The 16,547-nt window shown below is 40.7% G+C and overlaps 1 protein-coding gene across 1 annotated transcript in view; it reads right to left on the bottom strand.

The window, feature by feature from the left end:
- Positions 1–783: 783 nt before the first annotated feature.
- LOC106090777 (uncharacterized) overlaps positions 784–16,547 on the bottom strand; it is a 133,639-nt gene continuing 117,875 nt past the window's right edge. Inside the window, exons 13-14 of the mRNA XM_059365442.1 lie at positions 11,339–11,743; positions 784–2,864 (exon numbers count right to left, since the gene is read on the bottom strand). Of these exons, the coding sequence (XP_059221425.1) occupies positions 1,097–2,864; positions 11,339–11,743 (2,173 nt within the window). The 3' untranslated portion in view covers positions 784–1,096. The remainder of the gene's footprint in view (positions 2,865–11,338; positions 11,744–16,547) is intronic.

Raw genomic sequence — 16,547 nt, 5'->3', positions numbered from 1 at the left:
CCGATTTCAACCATACTGAGCACAGTTGTTGGAAGTCATAATAAATCACCTCATGCAAATTTCATTTCAAATCATGTACAAAATTTCAGCCAAATCGGATAAGAATTGTGCCCTCTAGTGGCTTAAGAAGTCAAGACCCCAGATAGGTTTATATGGCAGCTATGATAAAACGTGGACTGATATGGCCCATTTACAATCTCAACCGACCTACACTAATAAAAAGTATTTGTGCAAAATTTCAAGCGGCTAGCTTTACTCCTTCGAAAGTTTGCGTGCTTTCGACAGACAGACAGATGGACGGACGGACATGGCTAGTTCGACTTAAAATGTCATGACAATCAAGAATACATACACTTTAGGGGGTCTTAGAGGATTATTTCGAGGAGTTACAAACAGAAAGACGAAATTAGTATACCCCCATCCTATGGTGGAGGTTATAATAATCGCAAGAAAATGTTCACGATTTTATTTCATTTTTTTGGGCGATATGAAGTTACTGTAAACAACACAAATAGCGCTCGTATGTCAAAACGTTCTGAGTGCGTATAACCTCAAAAATGTCAAGCTTTACGTCAGGGCTGTCAGTTGCAGATTGCAACACAAGGGTTGTCCAATCTCGAAATATAAAAGGAAACTCTCGTATACTTTGTAGGGTCGAAAATTGCTATTTCGATGTGTTGCAAACGGAATGACTTAATGAATATACCCCCCTATCCTGTGGTGGTGGATATAAAAATACTAACAAAACTACATAAAAGTTATGTTTTTATGTTATGTTATTTATTTATTTATATTCATTACAAATAACCTTAAAAGTGACCACCTACCTAGGCTAGGATTAATGAGCATGAGCACTTAATGAATAAATGTTTTTAACATTAATTCTAAGATGACTAAAATATAAAATGAATGTTCTATGAACGATTGATTAATGGAGAGTGAAAAAAACACTAAATGATACTTTTTTTTATACTATTGCTATAAGAAAGTGACTTCTGTGTTGGTATGTGTGTATATACAATTATAGTTTAACTTGAAGTGCTGCCTTACTCTTGCTAAGTACCCGTGGATTCGGTTACGAACCCGAGTTTAAATTTTAACGTATATTTTTTAAAGTTTTCTCAATGTTGCGATATGTGCGTGGTGGTATCACCTCCAACAGCATTCGTTGATAGTTGCCATGTTCGGAGAGCAATCTAAACAAGGACTTGGCATAGCTGCGTGTCTCAAGACTACCCTCGAGCAATAGATTAGCGCCGGTCACAAAGAATTTGTCCCTGTGATCACGTGGCATAGTGTAGATCTTGTCACAGCCCAAACGTTCGACCAGACGATTCAGAAGTTTTGCAGTTGTGGTTCGTACCAAAGCATTTTGGTGCTGTGCGCCCTTTGATGTCAAGATATTGAGAATTTTTCCTGGTGTCAAATTGTCGCACATGGCTTCGAGGGCTCGTGTTGCATCGGCCCTTATAAAGCGATTGGTATCGGCCGTACGATGCAGCAAGGCCGTTACCAAATCATCGCATTCTTGCTCTAAGTAGCGAGATTTCAATGCAAACAACTCGGTGGCAGCTTGACAGGCAGCTCGAGCCACTTGTGATCGCAGATTCCTTACTGTTTTGGCTAATTGTATGCACACCATATGCATTTGGGCATCGAGATTGTCTGGGTGATAACGCATCAAGCGTACCATATTCTTGAGACCCACCATTACAACTTCCCAATTGCTGGAGTCCAGTTGATCAAAGGTTTTCAATAGGGCCTCCCGTGGTTTCTCAAATCTCTGCAGCGTTGGTGGATACAGCTCAGCCTGAACCATTTTGATGGATTGTTTGACAGGTGATATTCTGCGATGACTTTTGAGAAAATGGGTTGTTTTGGACTTTTGTTTCAATGGTGTATGCTGGGGCTTGACCATGACGGGAGGTATAATGGTGGTAGTAGAGCCTATGCTACTGTTCAATTGAGCACTTGACTGGGAACTAGTCTCGGTAGTGTTGTCATTGAATTCATGCTTTGATGGGGGACGCTCATACAAAGACTCCATGGATTTAATCATGGAGTTACGTCGCGACAAGGCCTTAATTTCTTCTATGGTGGGAGATCTTGAGCGGCTGCTTAGGGGCCTTGAGGTGGCACTATTTGGTTTGCTGTCCCCTTCATTGTTGCTGACTAGCTCTGAGTCCTCAGTATTTTCCTCAAATCTGGTGGATTTTCTATCTTCATCTGCATCATCTTGTGATTCTTCAACATCATCGACTACCACAAAACTAGCATTGTCCTCGATTTCTTCTTTAATCTCCAATGATTTGGTTGATTGGGCTCTGGACAAAACAGGAGGTGTATCACCGATTTGTGTTTTTATACTCTCCGATTTACTTTGTAGACTAGCCAAACTGCCATTGCGTTCCAGTTTGTCTGCCTTCTCATCGACATCGTCGTCTTCTTCTACCAGAGTTTCTGTATCGCCATCCGCTACATCTTCAATTTGAAGTACATCTTCGCCTGTGCGCCACTTTGTAGGTGATTCACTGGTAACTTCTTTTCCTTCTGCAGCGCCATTTACGGTGGCCTCCACTGTTGTTAGAGGAGTTGTCAGTACGGCTACCTCCTCCCCTATATTTTGGACATCTTCGTTTGTGGTATTTCTGGTAGTTGGTTCATTTTTTAGACTTCTACTGCCGTTACTGGACTGAGCCGATGCTGTGGACTTTTGGGAATATGTTGCTGAACGTATTGAGCCAACCGGAGTTTTAGGTGAAGAGGGTTCGCCTTCTTCAGTTTGATTTTCAGTTTCAGGTGAGGTCTCATCAGCTTTATTGTGTTCGTTGTTGTTGTCGTTTAGAGTTTGGGAAGATTTCGTACTAAAAAGAGAAAAGAAAAAATAAACAAATTTAAAAGTTTTTAAACTCTTCATTGGCATAACTTATTGCAGAAAGCTGAAAAATAAATAACTAAAATTGCGTTAAGTTCTGCTTTAGTTCAGAATTTTTTATAACTTCCATCAAGGATTCCATTTCAATTTCAGATTGGGCAGGCAATTATTCGTTTCACACACACATTCTAGTTTCCCTGTAATTAGTAAGGCAGTTTTTGGTCTTGTAAGTTCGCCTGTTCTACACTTTCTCTCTCTCTCTCTGCTGCTAGGCACCCAGAAAAAGTGAATTTTTAAACAATCGGAAAACCTTCTTGATATACCCAGTTCTTTACACTACACTTAAAGCTTACCTGGTCTTCTAGCCTGGACCTTTCCGCAAAGAAGTTTAGGTTAGGAAAATAGGTTTCAAATTTTAATCCGACCCATGCCACTATGGACATACACCTAAGCCAGTAATCGGCTTGTTGCGCGTTTTTTCGTGCTACTCACAAAATCCTTAATTGTTTTCAATACCAGTTCAAGTTGGTTCATGTCTGGTATTGTGTCTCCACCTAAGTGCCGGTATCTGTTGGACGCGAAAGCCGGGCAATGATAAAGGAAATGCTCCAACGTCTCTTTATTTTGGGTGAGGGGAGGGTCCGCCCATTAAAGTTTGAATGTAAGATCTGCTTCATTCTTTTGGTTGTGGTGGTGGATTGGAGTAGCCAAACCCTTTGCCCCGAAAGTGGATATCAGACTCATACTCTACTCCCATAAACCACATTTGAGCTACATATTGCTATAGTCGGTATATATGTGTGGTTCAGGGGAGTTTATGAGATGAGTCTCCCCTGAAACACTTGGCCATAAAACAGATATCAGATTTGAGCCCCTTTTTGCGATTGCCCTCCTGACACGTCCTTTCATTTGAATACAATATATTGTCCCACATGACAGTTTGGTGTAGTTTTTATTGGGAGGAGAGCGTCGGTTCCCCCACCCTAAGACCGAAAAGACAATTTATTTGAGTCCTTAAATGCCGAGATCTACATGTCCGGCAGGACGTTACATAGATTCTTGAATCCTTATATCAACACAAGATTCGAATTCTAATGTCATAAATCTTTCGTTAAATTCCCATACTATCCCAATTGGACTACACGTCCTATTGAAGGGTACTTAGTGGGTGAGCCGATCCCAGACTCGGTCCCAAATGTGTATATCAGATTCGTAGTCAACTCTCAAAGAACTTTCATTTTATACCCATTTTGTGACGTTGGACATTCATGTCCGTTTTTGGGGTTTTAGCGGTTGGAGAGGCCCCGTAGACACCTTGGACCAAATTCTTATAACAGATGTGTACTCAACTTCCAAACACTCATTTGATACCCATATTGTCCCAACCAGTAAATATGCGCTGTTGAGGGGTTTTTGAGGGTGGGGGCGCTTTAAAAACCAATGAATTGATTTTTTTTATTAGTTTTTTACTTTACATTTAAATACCTTCTATTTGATATTCATAATGTACCAATCGGTTCAGAGTCCTGTTGGCCCCTAAGACACCAAGGAAAAAATTTTAAGTCAGATTTGTACTCTACTTTTAAATTCCTTTCATTTGGTACCCATATTGCTTGAAGTGGTAAAAGTATCCTGTTGGGTGGTGTTTTTAGCGGTGGGGTACCCCCACAATAAAGTTGTCATTTTTTTGCCCAGTTCGTACTCTACTCATAAATACCTTTCATTTGATACCCATATTGTCCCAATTGCTAAATATGTCCTGCTGCGCGTTTTTGGGGGGTGGGCGCCTCGGACACCAACAAATAAACTTTTATGTAAGATTTGTATTCTATTTTTAATTTAAATACCTTTTATTTGATACCCATATTGCCCAAAGCGGTGAAATAGTCCTATTGGGGGCTTTTTTGGGGTTGTGAGACCCCCATGAACACTCAGGGTGACATTTGTATACCATGTTCGTATTCTGCTCTTAAATACCGTTTGTTTGATACCCATATTGTCCCAATCGGTAAAAATATCCGTTCGTGTGGGTTTTGGGATAGGGCGTCCCCCCAGGTTATTCGTGTTTTTGAGATAACATAAGGTGGCATACAAAATTTCGCTTAAATCGGTGCACGCATCTCCGAGATCTGGCATAGGGGAGGGTTCGCCCCCCCTTCGGATATCAAAAAATGTAGGTCCTTTTTTTCACCGGGGACCCAAACTGTACCATCTGTGAAAATTTCATGAAAATCGATTCAGCCATTTTTGAGTCTATACGGTACAGACAAACAAACTAACAAATAAACAAACAAAGCGCAACAATTTAATTTAAATTTTTATATAATAGAAGATGCGTGCCCTGTTAAGAAAGCTCATCGTGCGCTTCTTCCATTTTAAGACGAAGCTCATTTTTGGCACATTGGGTACGTAAATAAGCAGAACTGTGGATTTTGGAGTGAAGATCTGCCAGAAGCATTGCAAGAGCTACCAATGCATCCAGAAAAATTTACAATTTGGTGCGGTTTGTGGGCTGGTGCCATCATTGGGCCGTACTACTTCAAAGATGCTGCGAATCGTAACGTAACTGTGAATGGTGAGCGCTACCGTGAGATAATATCCAACTTTTTTTTTGCCCAAAATGCAAGAGCTTGACTTGCATGATATGTGGTTTCAACAAGACGGTGTCACATGCCACATAACACGCGTAGTAATGGACTTTTTGTGAGGCGAGTTCCGCGAACTTTTATTTCACGTTCGGGACCGGTAAATTGGCCGCTTAGACCATGCGATTTATCGCCTTTAGACTATTTGTTGTGGGGCTATGTTAAAGCTCATGTCTATACAGACAAGCCCGCTTCAATTGACGCATTGGAAGACAACTTTGAAGCATTTATTCGTGAGATACTGGTCGAAATGTTGGAAAGACCCCCTTAGCGGGGTCTAATCAATTACCTTAGATGTGGATGCTACAATGATTTTATTACGAAATTTATAATTATACCCATCACCGAAGGATGGGGGTATATTCATTTTGTCATTCCGTTTGCAACACATCGAAATATCCATTTCCGACCCTATAAAGTATATATATTCTTGATCAGCGTAGAAATCTAAGACGACCTAGACATGTTCGATCGTCTGCCCGTCCGTCTGTTAAAATCACGCTACAGTCTTCAAAAATAGAGATATTGAGCTGAAATTTTGCACAAAGTATTTTTTTGTCCATAAGCAGGTTAAGTTCGAAGATGAGCTATGTCGGACTATATCTTGATATAGCCCCCATATAGACCGATCCGCCGATTTAGGGTCTTTGGCCCATTAAAGCCACATTTATTATCCGATTTTGCTGAAATTTGGGACAGTGACTTGTGTTAGACCCTTCGACACCCTTCGTCAATTTGGCCCAGATCGGTCCATGTTTGGATATAGCTGCCATATAGACCGATCCTCCGATTTAGGGTCTTAGGCCCATAAAAGCCACATTTATTATTCGATTTTGCTGAAATTTAGGACAGTGAGTTGTGTTGAGCCCTTCGACATCTCTCGTAATTTTGGCACAAATCGGTCCAAATTTGGATATAGCTGCCATATAGACCGATCCTCCGATTTAAGGTCTTAGGCCCATAAAAGCCACATTTATTATTCGATTTTGCTGAAATTTGGGACAGTGAGTTACGTTGGGTCCTTCGACATCCTCCGTCAATTTGGCACAAATCGGTCCAAATTTGGATATAGCTGCCATATAGACCGATCCTCCGATTTAAGGTCTTAGGCCCATAAAAGCCACATTTATTATCCGATTTTGCTGAGATTTAGGACAGTGAGTTGTGTTGAGCCCTTCGACATCTTTCGTCATTTTGGCCCAGATCGGTTCAGATTTGGATATAGCTGCCATATAGACCGATCTCCAGATTTAGGGTCTTGGGCCCATTAAAGCCGCATTTATTATCCGATTTTGCTGAAATTTGGGTCTGTGAGTTGCCTTAGGCCCTTCGATATCTTTCTTCAATTTGGCACTGATCGGTTCAGATTTGGATATAGCTGCCATATAGACCGATCTCTCGATTTAAGGTTTTCGGCCCATATAAAGCGCATTTATTGTCCGATGTCGCCGAAATTTGGGACAGTGAGGTGTGTTGGGCTCTTCGATGTTGGTCTTCAATTTGGCTCAGATCGAACCAAATTTGAATATAGCTGCCATATAGACCGATCTCTCGGTTGAACAATGACTTGTACTTATAAGCATTTGGTCTAAATCGTTTGATATGTCTATATAGCTGCTATAGGGCATAAGGTATGTATTTTTCACTGGATTTTGACGAAAGGCTTTTCACATATATACTCGAGGTGGTGGGTATCCAAAGTTCGGCCCGGCCGAACTTAACGCCTTTTTACTTGTTTTTTCTTAATTGGTTTTCTTTCTTTGATCTTACACGAAGAAGATGAAGATATGTTCATGCAAAAGAAGCGTTCACTCTACTGGGTGTTTATTCTACCCCGACTTTACTGTATGAGAATCTCTTTTAAAACCACACTGAGGCCTTGTTTGGGCACCGAATTTGGATCGGCCTTTATAATTTCCACAAAGAATTTTCCTGATAATATCAAGCGAATAATTGAGGATATGCAAATAAGTCTTTGTGATTACACACTTCTATGTGTTGCATTAGTTTGATAGTGTGTAGGTACATTTACAAGTGTTCTCATATGTACAACTGTATTTGAACAACATTTGTCATCAGCAAAAGGATTTATAAGAGTGTGGATATTTTCCAGAGATTTATGAAAGGAGTTGTAAGCAAGTTAACAAATTAATATACATAGTATACTTGTAGATTGGCGTACACTTGCTTCCGCCTTGTACATTTCCTGGCACCAATAAAATCACAACCAGATGAACTTGCTTAATAAGCCTACTATTCCCACTCGCATACAGAGTATGCGAAGGAGGTAAACAAATATTTATGCCAATCAAAGTTCTTGAGTCATCATTCAAATGAATGGGCGAAATTAATTGTGATATTTATCGCAAAAAATGTGTTAAAAATGAAAATAAGAGCAACTTCAAATGGTGTAATAATGTTTATAAAAAATTCTTAACATGGGAAAAACTGATATAATGAATATTTTAAAAAAAAATTCCTAAAGACTACATTTTTATGAAATTTTCTCTACAGACAAAATTTTCGTGAAATTTTCTTTAAAGACAAAATTTTTATGAAGTTTTCTATAAAACAAAATTTCTGTGAAATTAATAATGTTTGGAGGGCCGCCTACCTCAAAAAACCTCGCTACAAGACAAGGCTTTGGAAGTAGAGAACGAAACTGATAACAAAATTGAGGCCAAGTATTGTTGTTGTAGCCACATTTTCGTGTGGAGGTGGCGATCTTCAGCCACTGTAGGTGATTAAGCTCGTTCCAGTCCAAAGGACCGATCGCCGCGGGAACGCCGTGACCACTGGCTATTTAAAGGCGCCAATAACTCCACTTGTTATATCGAGCATCATAGGCACTCAGTACTTGTGCAAGAACCGGTGCCGTCCGGCCTCTCACTGAGACTCTCCGTTCGATACTGCCGATTGTCTGTGACTACTAATTGTCCGCGACTGCTGTTTCAGTTACTCCGTATGGAGCATTCCACTATCTGCAACCTGTGGACGTGCCCGGTAGCTAAGCTTCTCGTGGTAACAATGAGCACCTCACAGATCGGACCAGCCTGTTAGTGCTCACAGCTATCCCGTGCCGGGTAAATTTCGGGTCTTTGGTGTAAGTATAAATCGGTTATATCGGACATTTTAGTAAAAATTCTTTAGGTGTCAAATTTCGAGATAAGTTTTGGGGGCCGCTCTTCCCACAAACAACCCTTGGGGGCTGATTGGTATCAAATTGAACTCCAATGTAAGATAATTCTAAGTAGATTGAAAACTTGATATTGATATTCGGGACCCGTTTATATGACATGTAGATCAATCGGAGTAAAATTGGACTGTAATTAATGGTCTTTGAACAAAAAAGTACCAATCTGATATTTATATTAAAGACCAACTGTGTGTGGTACTACACAAATCCTTCCAAGATTATTTGTTTGCTTGATTCATCATGTATGGAATAAGGGTGCGTCATATGGAGTCCATTTTACAATTACTAGCCCACCTAAGCACGCTCCGCTGTGCCATAAAGGGTGATTATATAAGAGCTATAGGAAAGTTTTTCAAAAAACACATAAAATTCGGAAATGCTTGAAATCTTGATTTGAAACGATGGTACGGCCCATATAATTTAATGTTTCAAGATTATTTCATGCAAATGTTGACCGTGACTGCGCCTCTTTCCCATATTTCGGCCGGTATCTCAATATTTAATACATCAATGTTGTGATCCTTGGAAATCGCCTGTCGCGGCAGCACCATGCATACAATAAGGCAAATCCACTGAAACAGCCCTTCACGTCCTAGTCGGCTATAAAGAGGGTTCTCTCGCTGTCAAGGAATATACAATGGTAGCATTTCTTGACTTTGAAGGTGCCTTCAATAATGTAAAACCGACGTCAATCATGAATGAGTTTGAGTTTCTAGGCATCAAGTCAACCCTAAGAAATTTTATTTACAACTTACTGAAAGATGCATTACGGCAGACTTGGGATCTGTGGATTTAAAAAGATGGGTTAGCAGAGGAACACCTGAAGAAGATGTCATGTCTGCTCTACTTCAGAATATAGCCATTAACAATATATTATCGTCTCTGGAAGAAAAAGGTGTAGAAGTGGTCACGTATGCTGATGACATGGCTATTGCGGTTAGAAGAATGTTTCCCAGCACTCGTAGAGAAGCTCTCTCAGGAAACTCTACGTGCAACAACGAAGTGGGCTACCGAGAGTGGTTTAGATATAAATCCGTGCAAGATAGAAGCAGTTTTCTTCAGCAGGAGATACAAGTTGCTTTCAGTGGCACCTGTTTCCTTGGGAGGAGAAAATGTTCCATTTACAGTAAGCGCAAAATATCTGGGTGTTTTGCTGGACAGGAAATTGAACTTCAAACCTAAAATTTTGGAAAGGGCAAGAAAGGCAACGCTTGCCCTATACACCTGCAAGAGAGCCATTGGTAAAAGTTGGGAGTTTAGACCGCGCGTCATGCATTGGGTGTATACTGCAGTTGTCAGACCTATAATGCTTTATTGTTGAATACTCAACCGGATCCAAAGGATGGTTTGTTTGTACATCACAGACGTACTGAGGATGACACCATCTGATGCACTGAATAAATGCTACATCTAATGCCTCTGGACATAGTGGATCAGGATCAGGTTCGAAGGGCAACGAATGATAGATTGTCACAAAGAGGGGGCTGTGGGCATTCCAAAACTATTTGGCCTAATCTAGGCTTGAAGAGGTCTACCGCTTTGCTGTAACTGCCTAGAACAGACGTCTCAGTCATTGTGTCCGTCATGACAGGTCACTGTCTAATCGGAAAACATGCTGACAGATTGAAGGTTGCCAGTAACAACTTTTCCAGTAGCTGTGAGGACGTCGAAGACTATAGAACATCTTCTGTGTGTGTGTCCCGTACTGGCAGTCAGAAGGAGTTCGACTATCGGTTCTCATTTATTTGAGAACCTGTCTGATTTCTATGAAATTTTCTCTAAAGACAAAATTTCTATGAAATTTTCTCTAAAGACAAAATTTCTATGAAATTTTCTCTAAAGACAAAATTTCTATGAAATTTTCTCTTAAGACAAAATTTCTATGAAATTTTCTCTTAAGACAAAATTTCTATGAAATTTTCTCTAAAGACAAAATGTCTATGAAATTTTCTCTAAAGACAAAATTTCTATGAAATTTTCTCTTAAGACAAAATTTCTATGAAATTTTCTCTAAAGACAAAATTTCTATGAAATTTTCTCTAAAGACAAAATTTCTATGAAATTTTCTCTAAAGACAAAATTTCTATGAAATTTTCTCTAAAGACAAAATTTCTTTGAAATTTTCTCTAAAGACAAAATTTCTATGAAATTTTCTCTAAAGACAAAATTTTTATGAAATTTTCTCTAAAGACAAAATTTCTATGAAATTTTCTCTAAAGACAAAATTTCTATGAAATTTTCTCTAAAGACAAAATTTCTATGAAATTTTCTCTAAAGACAAAATTTCTATGAAATTTTCTCTAAAGACAAAATTTCTATGAAATTTTCTCTAAAGACAAAATGTCTATGAAATTTCTCTAAAGACAAAATTTCTATGAAATTTTCTCTAAAGACAAAATTTCTATGAAATTTTCTCTAAAGACAAAGTTTCTATGAAATTTTCTCTACAGACAAAATTTCTATGAAATTTTCTCTAAAGACAAAATTTCTATGAAATTTTCTCTAAAGACGAAATTTTCTGGTTTTTCGGTTTCCTTTTATTTTGTATCATCCCAAAATATACACTTTTCTCGCATTAACCAATATTAGCTATGTTATGCTAGAGTTCATTCAATCACTTACACTTCATTCATAATATCCAATGACAGGACCGGCGTATTAACACTTTCCTTATTATATTCAAATTCCGCCAATGATGTGTTATTAACGATAATTTCCTTCTCATTGATTATCCGTTCAATACTCTCAATCGATTTCTTTCGTTTACAGCTGGAACAACAACACGAACAGTGACAGCAACAGTAGCTATGAAGAAATCTCTTCATGTCCAGAACAAAGGCCGGTGGTGTGTTGATTAAATTTTCCCATATATAGTCTTTCATTCTAACAAAAGCCTGGCAAACACTTTGACTCACATTTTCCAAGGAATTTGAAGGCATTTCTTTTAGTCTGAGGACTAGGTAAGGAAGGCGGCTTCTTATTCCCGAGAAAAAATTCACACTTTTCACATAGAAGTGGTGAGAGTTTTATTATTTCACAACTAATTAATCGAATAATATCGATATTAAGTCTATTGAAAATTATATGGGACAAAAGTTCTTTGGTCTTTAGAGTTTCTATAGCTATTGACCGTTGCCCTCATTAGAGGACAAAGACATTGCCTTCGTATACATTTTAAAATATTCATGATACTAGTGTTTAAAGCAGAGCCAGCAAAATCAAATCCGTTTTCCTTATACTCGACCGCAATGTAGAAATCACTCGAGCAAACTATCCCTGGTCGCCATATCCTTGGATCGGATTTCGTTTTTATTATGACCGTCTCGATGAACTTTTGTTTAACAACTAACCATAGAATGGTTGTTGGCTGGACATTCAATGTTTAACTAGCCTCTACTTGTACCTGTGTCCACGAAAACGCGCCAAGCCAGTGTGTATCAACATCACCCCGTTTTAATATGGGTCACTCCACGGTAGTAAAATATATCATTCGAGCGCTGTTTACGAAGTGTATAATTGTTATATGTATACTAGAAAATTTAGCTTTAAATTGCTTCTAGATATCCTAAGAAGAACCATGGGAAGCTTACCAGATGCAATTTGATCCATTTGTAAAGTCGACATATAATTATCAGGAATCCTAAATTTTTCAGATTTTTTCACAGTTAGCTCATTTCTTATCCTATATTGACCGATATTTAGTTTAGTATTTTCTTAACACTCACCATTTCTCATGAGTAAAGCTTTATGGCATAGCTCATATGTGCATTAATAGGTGTTTTTGTAAGAGTGGTTAAGAAAGTCCAATACTACCATCATGACTACATTGATTTGCATACAATGAGAATGTATTTTGACATACGAGTCCATTTACGGAGAGGCGCAAAAGCAGGACATTTGCTCACTGGTCACAGGCATTTTCAACCACTTGCTGTGTCAAAGCTATGCCATTGGTTTCAAAGGAAGAAAGAGAATGTGAATGTGTTTGAGAGTCTAAAACGTATGAACAATGATGGTGAGGGATGAAGGGGAATAAAAAACAGAGTGACTTTTTGTTTGTTTTCATAGGAATGTTACTGTTTTCCGTTTCCTTTTCATAGCTGGCACGCTACACAGGTAGTTCAAGTGAATATAAAAGTTCAATTCGAGGGTTGAACGTGCAAAAGCTAATGCATGGTGGAGCATATTAAAGCAATCCAGTATAAAAAACATTCCAGAACAAATTGCAGGGGACTTAAAAGAAAAAAAAAAAAACGCGTTTTGTCAACTCAAAAACTCTATTTAGGCCACCATAGCGCAGAGGTTAGCTTGTCCGCCTTTGACGCAAAACGCCTGGGTCCAAATGCCGGCTAGAAAATCAGAAAAAATGTTCAGTGGTGGTTATCCCATAGTTTCTTTTACTTTAATTGGTTATGTCCAATTAGCCGAACTTAGAAAAGCGTTCCAAGCTGGGCTGCGGAGTTTGACTCTGGGGCGCAGAGTCGGACCCGAAGTATTTAGCCGGATTCGGAGCCGAACCAAACTCCGACTCCGGCTCAATAGTCCGACTTCGACTTCAGCCTCAAAACCTCAACTTCGGTCGACTCCGCAGCCCTGGTTCCAAGCACTTCCATATTCTGTGGTACTTCTAAAATCTCTGACACCAAGTTTCGAGATGTCTTTCACCACTACAGAGCAAAAATACCAAAAATCGGTGGTACGTTTGTATGGGACTTACACCTAGAGTTGGACCAATCTGGACCATATTCATCACAGTGATAGATAGGTCTAATAAAACTCCTTGTTACAAATTTCAACCAAATCAGATAAAAAATACTGTCTGTTCACATGTTAACGCTACACTACCTCACGCATTCCGTGATCGCCCGGATGTCCGCCTGTACTATGGTCAGGCAGTCAAAAACAGATCTCAGCCCCACAGTGGTAGAAAGTTCCAATAAAACTCCTCGTTACAAATTTTAACCAAATCAGAGTAAAAATACTGTCTGTTCACACTTTAACGCCACACTACCTCACGCCTTCCGTGATCGCCCGGATGTCCGCCTGTACTATGGTCAGGCAGTCGAAAACAGATCTCAATCCCTGGGTTCCCAATGTAGATCCACAGGCCCCCTCTGTCCTCTAGCTTTAATCAATACCAGAGTTCCGCCAATCCAAGACTGTGCCGCAATCTAAGACTGCCTCGCACTCGACTTCGTCGTGTCATCTCAAGTATCTTATCGGAAACCTTTTTCATTCCTTCCATGTTTCCTATAGTCTTAGGCAAACTTGTCATGGAGATTTGGCCCATCACAAGGAGAGTTGCTTCATTCTTCTCCTCCCTTTGAAAGGCATACCATTCCCGCGGCCAACCCTGGATTTTGAAGACCTTTGTGAGCTGGGGATGCCCATCTTTTTTACCAAGTCGTGCTTTTCGTCCTCCCAGGGAGTGTGGAAACTTCCAACGAGCTTTTAGACAGTATCAATACATTCTGCTGTAGCGAAGCGAAGCATTAAGAGATCCCTTCTATACTCGTAACTCTTCAGAGTTCAACACATATTCCAAAATCAGCTTGCCAAATCAAATCCTCCACTTGTGACTGATGGTCTGTTAGAATCCTATCAGTTGTACTGCTGGTATCGAAGACTGCATATGTCAGTTCGTCTCTGTTTCTCTGGCTTATTTGGCGTAAGAGGGCAGCTCCTTATCTCTTTCAGCTTCCTTCGTACCTATTCCGACTTTGTCCCCCTCCGTAGTATACTGTCGGGGTTTCCATTGAAGGCGGGCTTCCCACAGTACTTGAAAGCGGGGAGCTCGTTTTCTTTTTCAGCGGTTTCGCAGTGTTATGCTATTGGGAAACCGGATTCTGTTCCCAACTTCTTTAGAAGTTGTTGGAATGCCAGTTCTTTCCCTAATAGCATCCTGCACTTTAGTCGGTACATACTCCTCAGCCTCCTTTGTCGTGCACCGTATTGTTCTTCTCGTTCCTCTTGCTCGTTCTCGCTCGCAGGTCGACTGCCTTTTTCAGTGACCATTTTCTCCTTCCGAGATGGCTGCGGCATCTTTTTGAAAGTCACAGTCCTCCATGAAGACTCATGGCTCGTGTGGACTTCTTCGTATTTATTCCGACTTCGGCACTGGTCCCGCAGTACGTATTGGGCTGTTGTTGCATGTATTGCCGTACGGTAGAGGTCGGATTGGTCATATAGTGCGACTACAAGGACGCTGAAGGCGACGACGACGACGCTAGTGACCCACTTGTGTCTATGTTCGCACGACACTTTGCACCATATTCACTATACGACTATGCGACACTCTCTATGCTCTATTATACTCAGTGCGGTGGTCGAGGGTTCGAATCCTCTGGTGGGCCTTGGTCTGTCGCTACTGTGGTATCACAATGGACTTATAATTGTCTAAGTGAGTCGGTAAAGGACTGCCACTCTAACCTTTCATAATTTCGTAGTGACGTAAGGCCAGAGCAAGATCGGAAATACTCCGGCTATACCTTACCGATACCAACAGATGATGAAAGCAGTCCTGACAAACCGTACAGAACCAGGGCCCGTGGTCTTTTCAATCTCTAAACGGACCTAGTGTTGTTTTGTGCAGGCACCTGTCATGATGGTTTAATCCTGCAGGGCTCTTAACGTCGGTTTACAACGCTTCCGTACGTAGCCGATACTAGCATGAGTTCCAATTCGAGTTCACGTTGTTTGGATGTGTTCTCTCCCTTGGTTAGGGGCAGACCACTATCCAAACTCTTGCCGATCTATGGGCCGCGGTATCCGGTTGAATACATGCAACTTCACACCGAGTATTACAATGCCCTTACTGCGATTTCAGGTGTAAACCACAGCCACCATGTTGCTCCTAACTGGGGCCGCACCATAGTTTGGATGGAACCGAAATTCCTGGGGCTCCTGACTCCCTTGGTACCAGATTAAGGACCCTGGTTCGACCATGTAGTTCAATTACTTCCAGTTGAACTCCAAACTGTTTCGGACTGGTAACCTAGTGGGATGATGGAAGTACCACCTGTGCAACACGTCATTCAGAAACTATCAGAAATCTTGTGGCATAACCCAAAATGAATCAGCACAAGACTGAGCCAAAACAGGAATGACCTGAAAAATTCACACAACACGGTATCCAAGGAATCAGAACTTCTGGTCGAGTGAAGCTGGTCGAGTGGGTGTGTGTTGAAGTTCTGATGTTTTGAATGTTTTTACACGTTGTCGCTGGTATTCCTTGGATACCAGCCCGACCAGCTCCGAACCCGCCACGGGTTCAAGCTGGAACATTGAGGTCCAATCTGTGTGGTGTTCACTGCTGCCATGATAAGCTTAGCTGTAAGCTACCGGGCGTGCTACAGGTTGCGGATAGTGGAATGCTCCATCCGGAGAAGCTGTAATTGCAGTCGCGGACAATCAGCGGTATAGAGAGGAGAGTCTCAGTGAGAGGTCGGGTGGCATCGGCTCTTGCTTTTCACCACAGTCTGAAGTGGAAGATAAATGTTACACAAGTATCGTGTTGTTTGGGGGTTTTCCTTAACAATTGATCTCCTGGGTACGACAGTGCTGTTAAAACGATGTATAAAAGAACGGAGTAGATTGGTGAACGGTAAGAAGGATTGTATGAAGTTGATGGATGGATAGGTGGTGATGGACGGTGGAAGCGATGGGACGAGGTTAGTAGGCTGCATCGAAAGTGTCGGTGAGTTGAAGGCTGCTGGACCATGAAGTCTTCGGAGCTGGTTATTGTTGTAACATTTTCATGTGGAGGTGGCGATCCACCTCCACCTCCGTTCCGTTCCAAAGGACCGATCGACGCGGGTGATGAACACCAATG

Source organism: Stomoxys calcitrans, chromosome 3, assembly GCF_963082655.1.
Source record: "Stomoxys calcitrans chromosome 3, idStoCalc2.1, whole genome shotgun sequence".
In the NCBI taxonomy this organism is placed as follows: domain Eukaryota; kingdom Metazoa; phylum Arthropoda; class Insecta; order Diptera; family Muscidae; genus Stomoxys; species Stomoxys calcitrans.
This window is presented reverse-complemented; position numbering and strand designations above follow the sequence as displayed.